General features: G+C 40.1%; 1 protein-coding gene across 1 annotated transcript in view; it reads right to left on the bottom strand.

Annotated features, from left to right (window-relative positions):
• The window catches only part of LOC149162873 (uncharacterized), a 145001-nt gene that overhangs the window by 60914 nt on the left and 65099 nt on the right, over positions 1–18988 (bottom strand). Inside the window, exon 2 of the mRNA XM_089435825.1 lies at positions 14231–14349. Within this exon, the coding sequence (XP_089291951.1) occupies positions 14231–14349 (119 nt within the window). The remainder of the gene's footprint in view (positions 1–14230; positions 14350–18988) is intronic.

Raw genomic sequence — 18988 nt, 5'->3', positions numbered from 1 at the left:
TGGAGAAGCATTTTCCTAGTGAGCAACAAGCAAGATGGCCAGATTGGTGTTGATTTGGGGTAGCATTGGATGTGCTCTAGCCACGAAAATTGATGGAGAGGCTAAGGCACGTGAGATCTCTAATACCCAGAAAGGGTTTGAGCAGATTCTAAACAGTTTGGGAGATATTAAAATAATTAATATTTTAAATGGAGTCCCTAAGTCTAAACTTAGGGAAAATAAAATATTAACGTGAATTAATATAAAACTGTGTTAGAATGGTCCAAAAGTCATGGATCAAGCTAGATCTAATCTTAGTCGTTGATTAAGGACTTAATCCTGCCCGTTGATTTGTCAACGAGAAAAGTATAAGAGGAGGCTTGAGGGTCACTTGGAGAACACACCAGAGCAATCAGTCATTCTATTCTCTAGAGCGGGGTTTGATAAGAGAGATAGAATCAGTGATCAGCAACAAGGGGCAGTGAATACAGAAACAGAGAGGCAGAGAGAGTACCGAGGGAATCAGCACAGACGCCGAAACTGTCGGAACAGCCGAGAAAGCTGACGAAGAGGGCAAAAGCCGGAACTGCCAGGAACAACCGGAACTGTCGGGAACTGCTGGAACAGCTGGGAAAACTGACGCAGGGGGCAAAAGCTGGAACTGTCGGGAACTGCAGGGAACTGCCGGAACTGCCGGGAAAGCTGACACAAAGGGCAAAAGCTGGAACTACCGAGATTTTCCTCTGTTGGGTGAGCCGGATTTGGCACCCAGATTGTATTATGAAACTGCTTAATAAATCAAACCCTCAGATAGCTACACCGATTTTCCCGCATTGGGTTTTTCCGGGGACATTAGTCCAAAAATAACAGTGTCAATTGTGTGCTTGTTTCTGTTTCCTTCAGTTGATGATCTGTAATGTGTTGAGCATGTACTTGTGTCTATTTTCAGTATTTACATGGTAAATAACTTGAATCAGAACAAGTAGGAAGAAATAAATCAGAAAGTACATGGAGGGTTTCTAACTGTTAGACTTAGAAACTTCAACATGGTTTCAGAGCGTGGTTGCAGATCACAGGAGAACTGAGGACATCAGCAGTAGCAGAAAACAGTTGTCCCAAGTGACAAAAGTTGTTCCTAGTAGCAAAGCAGCAAGGGAGGGGTGACACAGTGCCTGCGTCATCAAGTTCGAGCCAAGAAGAGGCTGCGCAGACGCTGAGGGAGGCAAAGACAGGCCCACGCAGAGGCCAGGAGGGCTAACGCAGTTGGCTGAGAAAGCTAGTTTGACAGTGCCGGGACTACGCAGAGCCTAGGAGCTCTCACCTTCAGGTTGTTGGGGTCTAGGAGGTTGTGGGTAAGTTGCAAAGTGGAGTTGGTGGGGTATTGTAGTCAGAACAGTACCTAACAGGGCAAGGCCAAGGAGAAGGGAGTTGCTACCGAGGGTTTCTAGCGGAGAAATCCAGATCAGTGGTGCAGCTGCACAAACGATCAGAGTAGGGGGCATCTTGACATCGGCAGAAGGGTTTCCAGGAGGGAAATCGAGGCTCAAAGGGAGTCACATCGAGAACTTCTAGGAGGGAAGTAGAAGAGCAGCAGAATGGCACTACACGGAGTAAGAGACCAGGACAAACTAGACCGAACCTCAAACTTCTTAGTCTGGAAGGCCAGAATCTTATCCGTACTTGACAGAAATTGTGTCAAGCACTTCGCTGTGAAGACGATAGTGGTCCCAGTTGACCCAGCTAACAATGGCAGGTATGAGGAAGCAATGGCGAGGGCCAAGAGTATCATTCTTGACGGGGTCAAGGATCATATAGTACCACATATTGCCGAGAAGAATATGGCACGGAGATGTGGGAGGCCCTAACCAAGTTGTATCAGCATACTTACATGCAGAGTAAGATGTTCCTAGAAAATTAACTGCGGTCATACCAGATGCAGAAGGGAGAACAGATCGACACCTTCCTCAGTCAATTGAAGGAGATCCGAGATCAGCTGACTTCCATTGGGGCCACACCAGATCCAGAGTTGATGGTGACAACAGCCACGAATGCAGTCTCAAAAGACTGGGAGGTGTTTGTCCAGAGCATACTACGCAGGTCGACCCTTCCAGATTGGGAGGAAATGTGGGCGGCCCTTCGCCAAGAAGTGATCAAGAGGGTGACCAAGACGAGAAGCAGCAGCAATGGGATCAGAATCAAGGAGGAGGAGGTGGATGTTGCCCTAGCATCTGAGGGTAAGCAAGAAAAGCGGAAGAAGAAGGACCTCTCCAAGGTCAAATGCTTCCACTGTGGGGAGTTGGGTCATTATGCGACCCAGTGTCCAAGGAAGAAGAGTAAGGGAGAGGCCTCCGAGACCAAGGCAGCGCTAGCAAGGGCAGAGAAGGAAGTGGAGAAAGACGATGACTATGCCATGAGTGCACACACACCACTTGAGCGGAAGTGGGGAGACATCGAGCTGTAGTCAGGTGGACTACAAGCGATGAGGGGCAGGATCCTCGAGGTACCCAGCCTTTTGGATTAGACCTTGCTACAGGAGCCCCAAAGAGTAGCAGTACTGGAGATGTCAGCAGAGACGGATGCGGATGGAGCGACAGAGGGAGCTACAGTGCAGGATTCACAAGATAGCGTGAGGCAGCAGTGCGAGAAGCACGGGAGTGTTGCACCAATGCAGGATGGCACAGAGAGGTGTGCAATGGTGCGAGATGCACAGAGTTGTTGCAGCAACACAGAGGTCAGAGAGGAAGCACTTGTCAGTGACAAAGGGAGCTTCAGCGTCAGGAGTGTTTCTAACGTGCCGGAGATGTCAGAGTTGGGAGATCAGTTACTTACTTCTCAGTAACTGAGTTGCAGTGTAGCAGTTAGCAGTGGTAGTGCTATGGACAGCATGATGAGGGGTTGCAGTGCAAATGCAGCAGTGGCAATGGCAAGGCCATGGGCAGCAGCACAGATGCAAAGGGAGTTGCAGTACGGATGCAGCATTGGTAGTGGCAGAGCCATGGGTTGCAGTACAGAATCCAGCAGTGCAGAGGATGATGGGCAGCAGGCCTAGCATCAGCACAGGGACCGATGCCGAATGATCAGGGTGATACTCAGTGAGGAGTATTGCTAGAGCATAGTGCTCACTAAGAGGGAGTGTTGATTTTGGGTAGCATCGGAGGTGCCCTAGCCACGAAAATTGGTGGAACGGCTAAGACACATGAGATCTCCAATACCCAGAAAGGGTTTGGGCAGATTCTAAATAGTTTGGGAGATATTAAAATAATTAATATTTTTAATGGAGTCCCTAAGTCTAAACTTAGGGAAAATAAAATATTAATGTGAATTAATATAAAACTGTGTTAGAATGGTCCAAAAGTCATGGATCAAGCCAGATCTAGGGTTTGCTAAGAGAGATAGAATCAATGATTAGCAGCAAGGGGCAGTGAATACAAAAGCAGAGAGGGTACCCGGAGAATCAACGCAAAAGCCAGAACTGTCGGGAACTATCGGAACAACTGGGAAAGCTGACGCAGAGGCAGAAGCCAGAGCTGTCAGGAATAAACGAAATTGTCGGGAACGTTGACGCAGAGGGCAGAAGCCGGAACTGCCGGGAACGTTGACGCAGAGGGCAAAAGCCGGAACTTCCAGGAACAACCGAAACTGTCAAGAACAGCGAGAACTGCCAGGAACAGCCGAAACTGTCGGGAACAGCCGGGAAAGCTGACGCAAAGGGCAAAAGCCGGAACTGCCGAGATTTTTCTCTGTTGGGTGAGCCGGATTTGGCACCCAGATTGTATTCTGAAACTGCTTAATAAATCAAACCCTCAAATAGTTGCACCGATTTTCCCGCTTTGGGTTTTTCGGGGATATTAGTCCAAAAATAACAGTGTCATTTGTGTGCTTGTTTCTGTTTCCTTCAGTTGATGATCTGTAATGTGTTGAGCATGTACTTGTGTATATTTTCAATATTTACATGGTAAATAACTTGTTAATTAATAAGAACAAGTAAGAAGAAATAAATCAGAAAATACATGGAGGGTTTCTAATATTTAGACTTAGAAACTTCAACAATTGCCTATTGATTCAGGCAGTGCATTTGGAAAGCAACGTAGGCGTGACGCAGTGCCTGCGCCAACCAGTTTGGACAGTTAGCTCTTCAGAAGTCAAACAGTGTCAAGATTGCTCAAAGAGAGGGTAAAATCCCTCTGTGTATTTTTTCCATTATTTCTCTTTGGTACATTCAGTAGTTTGGCAACATTTATTGTACTCAAAATTTTCTCACTGTTGGTTAATAATAAAAACCCTCAAGTGTTGCACTGGTTTTCCCACATTGGGTTTTTCCAGGGACATTTGTCCAAAAATAATGGTGTTATATTTTATGTGTGTGTGCCAGAGTTTTCTCAATTTCTAGTTTATCTTTCGTAGTATTTATTTTGGTGAAAATTGCAATTGTGAATTATTCATTGTTTGTCATAGCAAATAAACTGCTAATTAATTTACAGCGAGAAGAATAATTTCCAGTTGTTGCAATAATTGAAATTTTCACACTTTCACTGCTTGGAAAAGGCTTCTTGATATTCTTCCCAAGCGCACAACCCTTACATCTTCATGCTCTATCTGCAAATCTGGAACACCTGAAACGATTTGTTTTAAAACAGGCAAAGCTATATAGTGAAGGTGAGCATATCTTCTATGTCAAAGCTCACATGGATTGATGTCATTATGTACTAATGCTTGAGTAGGTTGTTTCAAGAGTCTATACAACCTTCCTTCACAAACTCCAATTACTCTAGCAGAATCTATACTTGAGCCCTTTGGCCACACAAGTACTTTACCATCAACAAATGCTACTCTATCTCCTTTATCTTCCAAGCATGAAATAGAAACCAAATTCTTTTTCAAACCTAGTACATATAGTATGTTGCTAAGATGAACGTTTTCACCTGATTCCAACTCAATGGATGTTTTCCCAATGCCTTTGACTACATAATTGTTGTCTCCAAGTTCTACCTTTTGAGATAATCTTCTTTCCATTAGACTTGTGAGGTTGTCACGATCTCTCGTCATGTGTCTTGAGGCACCACTATCTACTAGCCAAAAATCATCGCTATCTGCAAAAAAAACCTGTAATAGCAGATAAATCGAGGTCTTTGGTACCTGAATCTTCATTTTTAGGCTTCTTTGGAAGTTCATCAATGTCTATTGTGGTAGCATGTTGCTTTTCCTTTCTCTTTCTATCATTCAATCTTTCAAGACAATAATGTCTATAGTGACCAATCCTTGTTTTCCTAGCCCTAAATTTTGTAGCTCCTCCAAGCTTGTTCTTTGACTTCATAGACGAACCCATGGATAAATGTAGGTCTCTTCTACAGTGACCTTCAATGCTCTTTCCTTTATCAAAGCTTCTTTAAGAGTGATCTCAATGTCCTTTGGTTCGCCAAAGCTCTAAAACCATGTTGATTTTTCAAGTGCAATAGATACAAGCACTAATTTCTAAAATACTAATAATTACTTCTAATAATGTAGACCTTGTTGGAAATAATACTGAGAGGGGGGGTGAATCAGTATTATCAGATCAGATAAAACTTTTCAATTTCATACTCAGATTCATACACGCAGCTTAAGTTAAGGATATCAGCGTATATACGCGACTTTGTTAAGGGCAACTAGCATACATGTAGTAATCTTATGATTCAGTTAGCTTATCTTCAGTAAATGCATCAGAACATTATTAACCATATTAACAGTAAACAGGTGCAATATAACAGAACAGATCATCACACATAAGGCACACACATGAACACCATGATATAAGGTGGAAACCCAATGTGGGTGAAAACCACCTGCTGCAATTTGTTTCTATCTTCCTTTAATAAGAAACTTCTTTTACAATGTACTGGTGCAGTCCTTTACCAGCACGCAGGCTACAACCTGCAGAGGGCTACAACCCTCTTAGCTCTTGTACTAGTCGATCCATTTACTAGTACGTAGGTGCCTGCCTACATAATGCTCCAACCTTTACTCGTTCTCCAGCTGCTCCTGGAAGGGAGCTACAACCCCCTGGCTCTTGTACTGGCTGATATGTTTACCAGTACGTAGGCGCCAGCCTACTGAACTCTACAATCTTCCCGGGACCACGTTTCATATTTCATACTGGATCCATAAAACAACCTGCATCATCAATCTCTAAATTACCCAATACTAAATCACTGAAACCCTGTCAACATCATAGACAACATAATAACCAGATCCAACTTCATCTTCAAATATCATACATCACATTGTATACGCTACTTGGACAAACCCAACCTGCGTGTATACGCTCTTTTGCCAAAGACAACCTGCGTACAGATCTGCAAATCCTAACTTATAATTCCGCAGCTATATCAGACATCAAAACATACCCAGATCATAACAATAAACATGCGTCAATAGATCTAGTCTATCCACAGTCAAACCATATAAAGATAATCATTCCAAGCCTTGAGATCCCGTTCCATAGTTCATCATCCTCCACATGAGTGAAACCATGGTTCAGATCACCAACCCATAACCAGCATTTGGATCTCACACTTCATCAGATATTCATTACTCACTCCACACTTTGGCCTAATGATCTTCTCCTTATATAGGTTTAGGCCTTTCATAATACCACGGTCCAAAACCATAGTAAAACAATACCATCAACTCAATACTAGGGATCAACACGTCTGTCAAGATACTTTGGTCCAAAAACATAGGCTCAAGTACCGAGGACTAACTACCACGGACCAAAAGTAAGCTTTCCGACACGTACGCTCTTTTCCATTCATGAACCTGCGTGTATACCCTACTTGGTATATAGCGAACCTGCGTATACGCGACTTGGTATATAGCGAACCTGCGTGTATACGCGACTTGGGCTTAATGAACCTGCGTATATGAATTTTCTCTTCTTCTTATAGTCTGATCATCAATTCCTTGATGTTATCCTTCTGCACTATGATTTGTCATCAGTGTGATTTGCCATCAAGGACAACACTTGTCTCATAATGCCAACAATCTCCCCCTTTGGACTTGATGGCAAAGCTAACTTGTCACACTTAGAACTTGATCTTCTTGTTCATTTGAGCTGTCCTGCATCCCATGCATTTAGTCACATCTATAGATTGATCTAGTTATATGTAATTGAGATGTTATTCTATGAGAGGGTTGCCATCAAGTAAAACACTTGTCTCATAATGCCAACAATCTCCCCCTTTGGACTTGATGGCAACAACACCAAATCACTCTCCCCCTTTGACATCAAGGGCAAAGGGTGGACCAAGATATTCTCTTTCCTTGATAAACATTCTGCTGTCCATACTCCCCCTGAGTACCTGCTGAAATCTCCAAATGTGCTCCCCCTTTGTATATGCCAAAGTGTACCAATCTGTCCATGCCAAGTCTTTGTACTGCTGAAGTGTGTTGTTCATGCTCTTCCTGACTGAAGGCAAGATCTGCAAAAAGATGTTCTACAAGAAAGAACACAACTCTATACATCATAAGTGACCTTCCTAACACCAAAGACTCATACATACATCCTTCACCCAACCAAGTGGGGATCAACCTCCCAACTAAGTGGGGATACATCAGAAGTTTACATATGACAACCAATTACATTACATCTTCATCCCAGGCATAGTGGGGAAACCAATATAGGCCGTTACATGACCTTGACACCATGAAAGAGATACCACATAAAAGAGATATATGACATAGAGATGAAATATCAAGACTATGCAAATCATCAATAACTACTATCAGCAGCATCTGTCAATCACTGTATATATCAGCAATCATGTTCTCCTTTTGTTCTCCATCTACCTCTGTTCCACCTGAAACCAGCAACAGCTGTGAACTAGAACCAAAAGCCAACAATGCATTATTAGATGTTAATCTGCTCCCCCTGAACCTGTGCCAGATGGTCTCTGTTAGACCCATATCATAATCTTCTCATTCTGAGTTTGACCCACTGATTTCCTTCAAGTTATCATATACGCGACTGTATCTACATAAACAAGCGTATATACGCGGATAGTCCTTATCCAACTCGCGTACACAAATTTCCATATCAGCAACCTGTAAATGTCCAGTAGAGAATAAGTCATCAACCTATAACAAGGTATGTCTGCATCAATTCATCCCTTTGACCAGAATTCAGAGTCATTCACATTATATCATGTGTGAAACCACCATAGCCATTTCATCAAGCTCTACATGATCCAAGTATCATTACTTGGGAACATCTGCATCAACCAACATATGTAAGTATCAACCTATCATCATATAGATATGAACTCATCATCATGTCTCCAACAAAGTGACTTTGAGGAGTCATCCATGTATCAGCACTATGTATCTTGAGCTCAAACTCTTTTGACAAAACTTCTTGATATCATCAACAACAACAATCCTTATCCCCATGAGTGCCTGCATCATAACTGTATGATCTTTATGCATATGATGACAGCAGCATATGAGTGACTCATCATCAAGTGAGGAAGATGTGTATTCAAGCTGTGTACTTCTCCTTATCCTTATGAAGATCACCATGTAAGCACCATAAATGCATCATCAATGAGTCAACCATAAATCTGATCTGAACATCAACTATGAAACCCCAAGAATCATATGAGATTTTATCATGGATTACTCACAACCACATCATAGCAAGATATATCATTTAGCCATATAAGTAACATCACCAAGGACTATTAATCCATAATGCCAACAATGCAATATTAAAGGCATATTCTCCCCCTCAACCTGTGCCATCTGTTTGCTGTTAGATCTGAACATGCATACATCAGTAGTAAGCATCAAGACATCATCATCATCAAGTTAGGATTAAAACACTTCTAGCATCTTACAAGTATCAAGTCATTTCTAGACATTCTCAGCAGACTGTAACTGTTAACCAATAGAGCAGATACTGGATTGAATCATATCAGACCCCTTTTCTGAGCCTGTCCCCACTGCTTTTCCACAGACTGACATATACGCGACTTTGCAGTGTATAACTCGCGTATATACGCGACTTCAATTTATGAAACTTGCGTATGAGTTTCAGGACACTGAAGTTTTACACCTTCAGCTCCCTCTGAGTTTATTATGTCTGTGTTGTGTTGAACCTGAGTATTTTGTGCTGTGCCACATCTTTCTGGCTGAACTTCCTTCTTCTTCCATATCTTCAAATGTGATGATGTTTTCTCCTTTTGGTGTGATGTCCGTCCTTTGTTCCTGCATTCCTTTGCTATATGTCCAAGTTTGTTACATGCATAACATCTTACATGTTTCATATTCCTCCTGTAGCAATCAGCAGCTTTGTGACCAAACTTATTGCAAGCAAAGCAATATCCATTAAAGTACCTTGAATGTGATGATCTTTCTGCATGATGGTGTTGAACTCTTCTTCTTCCACATCTGGCTGCAACATGTCCAAGATTATGACATACATAACATTCAACATTATTCATAGGAGAAGTAAAAGATTTTCTTTGAAGAATCTCTTTCCTTGGTTGATGATGAGATGGATCTTTCATTTCTTCATTGATCACTTTAGATTTCTCTTTAGAGTTCCTTGCCTCACCTTGTGAACTAGATTCACCTTCAATAGATTCATGGAAACCAAGACCAGTCTTTATAGCAGGAGATCTTTGACTACTAAGAATATCATCCAAGACTTTAGAGCTATCTTGAAATCATAAAAGCTTATCCTTTTCTTCTATTTTACCTTTCAAGATATTTACCTCATCCTGAAGCTGTTCTTCCTTTTCAAGAGATTTCTTTTTCATATCTTCTTCAGCTTTTCTTCCTTCTTCCATTTGTTCCCTTAGTTTGAGAATCTCCTTTTCTTGTTCTTCATTCAGATCCTGCTGCATTTGACGAACTTGGAAGGCACATTCCAGCTGGGATTTTAAGTTGATGACTTCATTGTCTTGTTTTTCAATTGCTTGATGTAGATCTTCATTCTGCTTCCTTGATTCTTCAAGATCTCCCTTTAGTGAGAGTTGTAGCTTCAAGATTTTCATAGTAGCTGGATCTATCTTTGAGTTTCTTGATGGTTGTGCTTCTTTCGTTGACTTCTTTTCTTAATGATGTCACTTCATGCTGCAATTTTTGACATTGGGCTTCCTTGTCCTTGAGTAGTTTTCTTACCTTGTTTCCTTCTTCAAGTTGGGCCTTTAGTTTGGTAGTTTCTTCTTTGAAGTCACATTCCCTTTTGTTCAATAGATCTTGCTGATCTCTAATTTTGTCTGTCAGCCTTTTAAATTCTGCCTCTATTTGATATCTTTCTTGTTCACCCATAAGAGCAAGTTCAGAAGTTTCACTATCACTTCCATCTCTTTCACAAGGAAATATAGCTGGAACATCAGAGGATAACACATTCATACCTGATAATGATTCTGAATCTGATTCTGAATCTGAAGAGCTTCTTATACCTAATCCCCAATCGATTCTCCCACTGTCATAGTCCTTCTGATATGTTTTCTTCTTCTTATGAGCTTTCTTCTTAAGCTTCTTTCCCATTGTTCCACGGATCTCCTTCAAGCGATCAAGCTTCTATCAAAGGACCGGCTCCGATACCAATTGTTGGAAATAATACTGAGAGGGGGGGTGAATCAGTATTATCAGATCAGATAAAACTTTTCAATTTCATACTCAGATTCATACACGCAGCTTAAGTTAAGGATATCAGCGTATATACGCGACTTCGTTAAGGGCAACTAGCGTACATGCAGTAATCTTATGATTCAGTTAGCTTATCTTCAGTAAATGCATCAGAACATTATTAACCATATTAACAGTAAACAGGTGCAATATAACAGAACAGATCATCACACATAAGGCACACACATGAACACCATGATATAAGGTGGAAACCCAATGTGGGTGAAAACCACCTGCTGCAATTTGTTTCTATCTTCCTTTAATAAGAAACTTCTTTTACAATGTACTGGTGCAGTCCTTTACCAGCACGCAGGCTACAACCTGCAGAGGGCTACAACCCTCTTAGCTCTTGTACTAGTCGATCCATTTACTAGTACGTAGGTGCCTGCCTACATAATGCTCCAACCTTTACTCGTTCTCCAGTTGCTCCTGGAAGGGAGCTACAACCCCCTGGCTCTTGTACTGGCTGATATGTTTACCAGTACGTAGGCGCCAGCCTACTGAACTCTACGATCTTCCCGGGACCACGTTTCATACATTTTCATACTGAATCCATAAAACAACCTGCATCATCAATCTCTGAATTACCCAATACTGAATCACTGAAACCCTGTCAACATCATAGACAACATAATAACCAGATCCAACTTCATCTTCAAATATCATACATCACATTGTATACGCTACTTGGACAAACCCAACCTGCGTGTATACGCTCTTTTGCCAAAGACAACCTGCGTACAGATCCGCAAATCCTAACTTATAATTCCGCAACTATATCAAACATCAAAACATACCCAGATCATAACAATAAACATGCGTCAATAGATCTAGTCTATCCACAGTCAAACCATATAAAGATAATCATTCCAAGCCTTGAGATCCCGTTCCATAGTTCATCATCCTCCACATGAGTGAAACCATGGTTCAGATCACCAACCCATAACCAGCATTTGGATCTCACACTTCATCAGATATTCATTACTGACTCCCACACTTTGGCCTAATGATCTTCTCCTTATATAGGTTTAGGCCTTTCATAATACCACGGTCCAAAACCATAGTAAAACAATACCATCAACTCAATACTAGGGATCAACACGTCTGTCGAGATACTTTGGTCCAAAAACATAGGCTCAAGTACCGAGGACTAACTACCACGGACCAAAAGTAAGCTTTCCAACACGTACGCTCTTTTCCATTCATGAACCTGCGTGTATACCCTACTTGGTATATAGCGAACCTGCGTATACGCGACTTGGTATATAGCGAACCTGCGTGTATACGCGACTTGGGCTTAATGAACCTGCGTATATGAATTTTCTCTTCTTCTTATAGTCTGATCATCAATTCCTTGCTGTTATCCTTCTGCACTATGATTTGTCATCAGTGTGATTTGCCATCAAGGACAACACTTGTCTCATAATGCCAACAGACCTTATATCAATTGCAGTTTATCATTAAGCAATTACACTTCAGAAATTCAACCATAAATGCATAAGGACAGTAGAGATCACAATACACAAAGAGAGCACAAGATTTACCCTAGGAAAACCCACTTGGAGGAAAAACCCAACGACCTTAGAAAAATTCTTCAATTCAACAAGAGATACACCTAATGCAACTAGTCAACTATAACCAACAAAGCTATGGTCAAACCTGGTTAAACAACCCTCTTGTCAAGTCAAACTTCTGCCCTTCAACGGTGGCCCTCTCTGATCTGCCTAGGCTGAATTTTGCCTTACCAGAATATGCCTAGAAACTCGGCCCTGTAGCCATGAATTTCGGCCCTCCTGCCCAAAAGTTCACATGTGCGAAGTAGAGAGAGAGGGAAATCTTCTTGAGATGAATTCACCCTTCTTGTCCTTCATCCTTCTTCTTCGCTTGGATGCCCAAAATATATATTCTTATGTGAGAGGTCGAATGGTGCCTTGTGGAGGAGGTCAAATGCTCTATATATAGTGTTCTGCCTGTTTGAATGGGTATGTCTCTTCACTAGGGCTGACTTGACAAGTTTGGAGCCAAAAATTCAAAATTCAAATTTTGAAGTTTTCTCTTTTGAATCTGACATGAAGAACATGTCTTATATAAATTCTTTCAAGGGCTAAATAATAAAAATGACATGAAGAACATATCTTACAATTACAATATATATTTCAAGGGCTAAATATAAATTATGAAGACTGACCATAGCTACAAAATTCAACAATTTGAACCTTCCATTGCAAATAGTTCGAAGAACCCTCAATCCTGTCCTCATATCGAACATTGGTTTCCATTGTACAATAAAACCCTCAAAAAGATTGAAAACTAAAATCTAATTCCTTTTTATGCGTGTCCTAAAACCTTGTGTCAAATATCCTTGGTTTTGTATTCAGAGTTTAGAGCTCTGATACCATGTTAAATTCTTTAATCCCAGTTACAATTTTACTATCTCAAAAAACAATCACAGGTCTGAAATAAACAATGCTTTCTAATCTGATTTGTAACAATAAATATTCTAGGTTTTTAACCAAAATAAAAGCAAAAATATTGGAAACCCATCACATGCAACAAAGAATAACACAGATATACCCTAGAAACCCTAGTGTGGGGAAAACCAGCAGACATTGGGCTTCTTATTCAACTTTAGGAAAAACATTTTTTTACAGCAGTCTTACAAGAATTTGCTCCGGCAAATACACAACAAAAGATCTCAGCCTTCTCACTCACTTGGCCCTTGTTCGACCCACATGTGCGGCCCAACAAAACAAACTTTTGTGGACAAGGAAAGCTCGACCTCACGGCCCAAGAAAAAACTCGGCCAACTCACTCTAAGAAACTCGGCCTACTCGATCCAAGATAACTCAGCCTCTCGGTTGATCTTGCTTGCCTAATCTCACTCTAGCTGGCTCGATCTAGCCTTTTCTCGCTCTCGATGCTAAATACCATGCTTCACTGAATCCCAACTCGTGCCAATTAATTGTATCTCTCCTTTGGCTCGAACCTCATATTAAAAAGATCAAACCCTAATCTCAACGGTTGAGATTAGATCTTGACTTACTGAGATCAACAGCTACAACTTAATCTGTCATTGACTTTGTTTTTTAATGAAAAGGTAACAAGCAATTAAATTAATTTGTCATCTAAAGTCTTGACTTAAGAAATTCATTAATTAACTGTTGTAGGAGATAATTAAGGTAACTCGCTGCAAGTCTTGGCACTTGATCCATGCAGAATCACCTTCCAAGCTACAATCTCAACAATTGTTGCTTGTTCAGAAACATTTATTTCCACAGTTGAATAAATTCAGATCTGATTATTTAATTAAGAAAAAACATAAGAACGCAGTCACCTGGGGCTTAAAAATTGAGAATATATACTGATATAGCATATGCAAGATTTACGAAATATTTTTTTATATCCATTAATTTCGTCTCATATCAAGAAAACAATCACTGATGCCAATGGTAACTCAGACCACTTTAATAGTCTCTTATGCACAAAATAGAATTTCTAGTTCATCTCTCTCCCACCCCCCTTGAAAAACTGGAGAGAATGGATAATTGAAATAACTATACTTGATGCACAGAAAACTTACTTGCATTTCAGATGATGGTTTTGTTTTCAGATGAAAGCAGTCAAAAAGAGCATTCCACTTATCAAAACAATTATCAAAAGTCCCACCTCTGTAATACTGTTGCATCTGATGAACAGGAGCTGTTAACACATTTAATTAACCAAGTCAGACCCAATTGGTACTTGCAAACAATAATAAATTTTATTTTTACATTTCAAAATGAAAAAACCCACAATTTTGAGCTAGTAAACATACAACTGGATACACTATTCACCCACTATACCAGAATTAACATTCCCATTGTCTCAATTTTTTCCAAGCAATGTGACAAGAAAGAAATTCATAATACAAAAGTTCCTAATCATATCTTCTGTAGATTACAACTAAGGAAGTCAGGCAATTTTACACTCTTTAAACAACAAACAGAAAAAGATGAAGTACCACTGTACCCCACCGCAATATTGCTTTTCTGTAGAATGTGGTTTCATTATATTGATTAACTCATCAAATTACAATAAATAAGATGGCATAGTAAAACATTCCTAACAGCATCTTACTCCTCTAGCAGGAGATATTGTATTTCAATAATACATCCTACAAAGTTTGACAAGAATTTGGTCAAATAGACCAGCACAGAAAAACAAAATATAAATGTTAAAGCCTTCAAGTAAGCAGGAGAGACAATGCATGAACACTAGAAAGCAGAAAATCTCTAAATGCATGCAAGTTCTTATGTGATTACCATCTCTGTGTTGGAGAACCAGGGAATTGCAGAAGAAGGGAACAATGAATTCCAAGAAGTGGTGTCCACAGATGGCATTATATTACAGAAGCACAAGTGAGCATAGCTCAGCATATAATGGATAACATATATGTCAATCTGTACAATGATTAATAGACAGATCCATAGGATTAACTACATATTACCCAAAGCATGAATGACTTCCACAAAACAGGGAAGACAGTCAACTTTGATCCCCTTAGAGGCACCAGATCTCTTTCCTTTCAGCCTCGACCCACACACCAGTCAGCCTAGTAAGGACCACTGTTGGCAGACCTAACCAGTTGACTACTAAATCAACTATACAATTGACTGCCCAGTTGACCTCACAGTCGACCTTCAAACTATCAGCAGCATTACACAGACTGACTCCAAAGGATCAGGAGACGGGGTGAACAAGTTGATCCAACTCCCCCAATAAACACAACTCTCTAGAGATTCAGGAGGTGGAATTATCATGATACACCACCCCTAATCACAGCTCCTTGAAGCCCAAGTATAGGCTGAATTTTCACATACTTACCTTCTATCAAACGATTCATAAGGATATCAGCAACTTGATCATCTATCCTGCAATAAACAAGAGATACAACTTTCTCCTATACCAAGTACCTTAAATAATGGGCATGAAGCTCCACATGCTTTATCTTACTGTGAGCAATAGGGTTATCAGCACCTTGTATTGCAATTTGATTGTCACAACTCACAATACACCATAGTGGGACCCTAAAAAGGAAATATGCGCTTAACAGTAGGTCGTGAATCTATGTGGTCTCTATGCCAGCGTTAATGGCACCTCTATATTTAGGAATTGTGATTGAGAGGGAAAACCTCAGTTTCCTACAAGACCACACTATGGGTCCAGGTCCAAGATGAAACATGTTACCCATAATGATGCATGAGTGTGCACATTCCTTTAATTTCCATCACCCATGGCAGACAACATTGACATATGATTGATCAAATCTAGGGGCATTTTATGGATGCACACACGTCTCCCAAAATTGTCCTTAAACTGACGACTGATTATGATGAATCCAGGATATCTGACTGCTCGAACATGATAGAATCTTTTTGCAAAAAATGTGTACTGCTATAGGGTATAGTTGACATGGAGTGGTCAACACTCCTTATCCAAATAAGGCATGGGAGATATAGTTGGAACTTGGAAATTTTTCCTCGGAGATATTCGCAGGGTTATGCTAGAGGTTATGGCTTAGCACAAAGAGTGTTAGCAAGTTAAGTGATGACAGCAGCTTATCTCACACATTAATTCTGGAAACAGCTGCTAAAACTTGCAGAGATGAGAGTACAAATATGAGCAGAATCAGCGAATTTATGGAAAGAAGGTAATTGTCAAGGAAAGCTAGCAGTTTCCTGCAGACAAAAACGTGAACAGCAGCTACAGGGAATGAATATTTGGCAGTTTCTTGTATGTGAAAGTGATAAACAGTGTTGAATATGTTGTTATTGATGTCAAAGCGTGTTGAAGAATGTAACTAGTGTCGGTCTTCATAATTATATTTGAGTCATGATGTAATGTATTTGTCAAAAGAAAGAAAAGAAAAAATTATTATTAAAGAAATTGACTTATTAAAGCATGGGTTTCATGCTTGGGTCAATTGTTTTTAGGTCAGGGTCTTCATTGAAGACTTCTAGGGTTTATGTCAAGTGTTCTTGTCCATGTCATAATGTAAAAGACCCTTCTTGGGCTTTATTTGTCAAGAAAGAAATTTATTTTATTGTAAAATATGTCAATTAGGCCTCCTCCACCAAGTCAGCTTCAAGAGAGGACAAGTCGCCCTCAACAAAGGAATTTGACCTCACAAACTCACTATATATTGGAGCAGCTCGACTCATTTGGAAGCACATATCTCACACAAGTTCGAATTGCGGTAGCTAGGAGCAGAAAAAGTGCAAAGTTCAAGAAGGAAGTTGGAATCAAAGTTTTTGGGTCTCTCTCTCTCTCTCTCTCATGTGCAACAAAATTTTGAAGTTGCATCGAAGCTATGAAGTTGCTAGGCTGGAACTACTGATGTTGCTAGATCGAAACCGCAGTCCTAAAACTGGGTCGAAGTTCTGAAGCTAGTGGTCGAAATTCTAGGTTGACGCTACATTTGAGAAGTTGGCACTTGGTAACTTTGGAAGAGATCATCAATCAAAAGGAAGAGATGACTTGGTGGAGGAGAAAGGTCTTTTGGTCTATCTCAATTTGAATCTACTAAAGGAAGACTTTTGACTAGGTTTTCCCCTATAAAGGGGTTTTAGCCCTAGCTAAGTGCCTACATCTGCTGTCCATTGATCTTCATGTTTTGCTTTTGGTAATTGCTTGATGAAACAAAGATAAAGGAAAAACATAAAGAAGTTAATAAGAACACTAAGATTTCACAAGTAATTATCAATATAAGAAAATATTTTTGCCTTTCCAATTTTCTAACATGGTATCAGAGCTAAGGTGAAGAAGGAAGAAAAAGGCAGGTTGAAGATCTATTAAGGAAAAGGAGATCAAAGGAAGGTCATTAAGAAGGATCATATAAGGAGATAAGCCTACTATCTACAGGAACTATGTCAAACTCAATGAAGGGAGAAAACAAACTAGAAGGAGCCTCCAACTACAGGGCCTGGAAAAAGAGGATAGATCTCATCCTCGAAAAGAACAAAGTTTTGGATCTTGTTCAAGGAAAAATCAAGAAGCCTATAGATGAAGCAAGTGAAATAGAGAAAGCAAAATTCAGAGAAACCGAAATCTTGGCTATGAACCTAATAGTGGATGGAGTTAAGGACAACCTAATTCCATACATATCCAACCTAGATTCCGCTCAAGAAATGTATGAGCCTCTCCCCAAACTATCCACCATCAAGAACATTGGTCAAATACTCAAGAATGAATTAAGAACTATTACGATGACGAAAGACGATACTCTATCATTCTACTTTATAAGGATATCTAGAATCAGGGATGAACTCCAAGCAATAGATGAAGTTGTACCAGAAAAAGAGCTCGTAATTACTGCTCTTCTAGGACTACCAAAATCTTGGAGTGCTTTTGCATCAGGAATTAATAGTTGGAAGGATACTCCAACATTTGAACAAATGTGGAATGCATGCAGTTAAGAAGAAGCTCGAATATCATTAGTAATCAACAAGGAGGATGAAGAAGAAAATACCTCTAATGCATATTCTGCTCATCACAAGAAGAAGGGAACCTTCAAGAAGTTCAAAGGACCAAAGAAGAAAGTTGACCTATCCAAGATTGAATGTTACAATTGTCACAAGATGGGTCACTACAAAAATCAATGTCTGGAGAATCCAAGGAATGGGAAGAGAGAAAGAGATCAAGCAAATATTGTCGATGAAGCTCCACCAGAGAAGAACAAGATGGAAGAATTTGAAGTCAAACACTTATTTGCTAAAGACTCTTAAGGACACTATCCCTTGCATATCCTTCTACTTTAAGTTTTGCAATGTTTTCTTTTATGATTTGATTTCTAGAGTTTGTAGGTCTAACATGTCTCGTTAGAACATTTTTTATTTTGAAAGTTGTAAGTATCCCTCAAAAGGATTGGGTTAAGAGGGAGCAGAGCCTTCACCATTATACAAACGATAAGTATCTTGTTCTTTGTCTCCTCTTTTATGTTTGACTTTTCTCTCATATCAAGATTTGTTCGTGTTATATGCTAATAACCTTTTCTTTGTACTTTTCTTAGTAGGAAAAGATTGCAGAATACACAAAGGTTATGGAGGAGACTTCAAAGGATAAACTTGAAGCATGGAAGAATTTATGCTACAAAGGAAGCTCTTCAAAGAATTGATTGTCCTACGAGGTTTGTTAAGGAACAACTTGTTGACCACTACCGGTCAACTACCCATGCAGTACACCCCCCTTTTTCTTTGCAAAAAGGGGCAGCACCTGATCAGCGTATCGTGCCATCCTGCAGTCATCAGCAGCTTAATCATTTTGATTGTAAACCCAGTCTGCATATATGAATTGTAAATAA

This window comes from Pinus tabuliformis, chromosome 5_2 (assembly GCF_031772625.1).
Source record: "Pinus tabuliformis cultivar Carrire ecotype Pingquan chromosome 5_2, CPIR1, whole genome shotgun sequence".
NCBI classification, from domain to species: Eukaryota; Viridiplantae; Streptophyta; class Pinopsida; order Pinales; family Pinaceae; genus Pinus; species Pinus tabuliformis.
The sequence above is the reverse complement of the archived record's forward strand: the minus strand, read 5'-3'. Positions and strand labels throughout refer to the sequence as shown.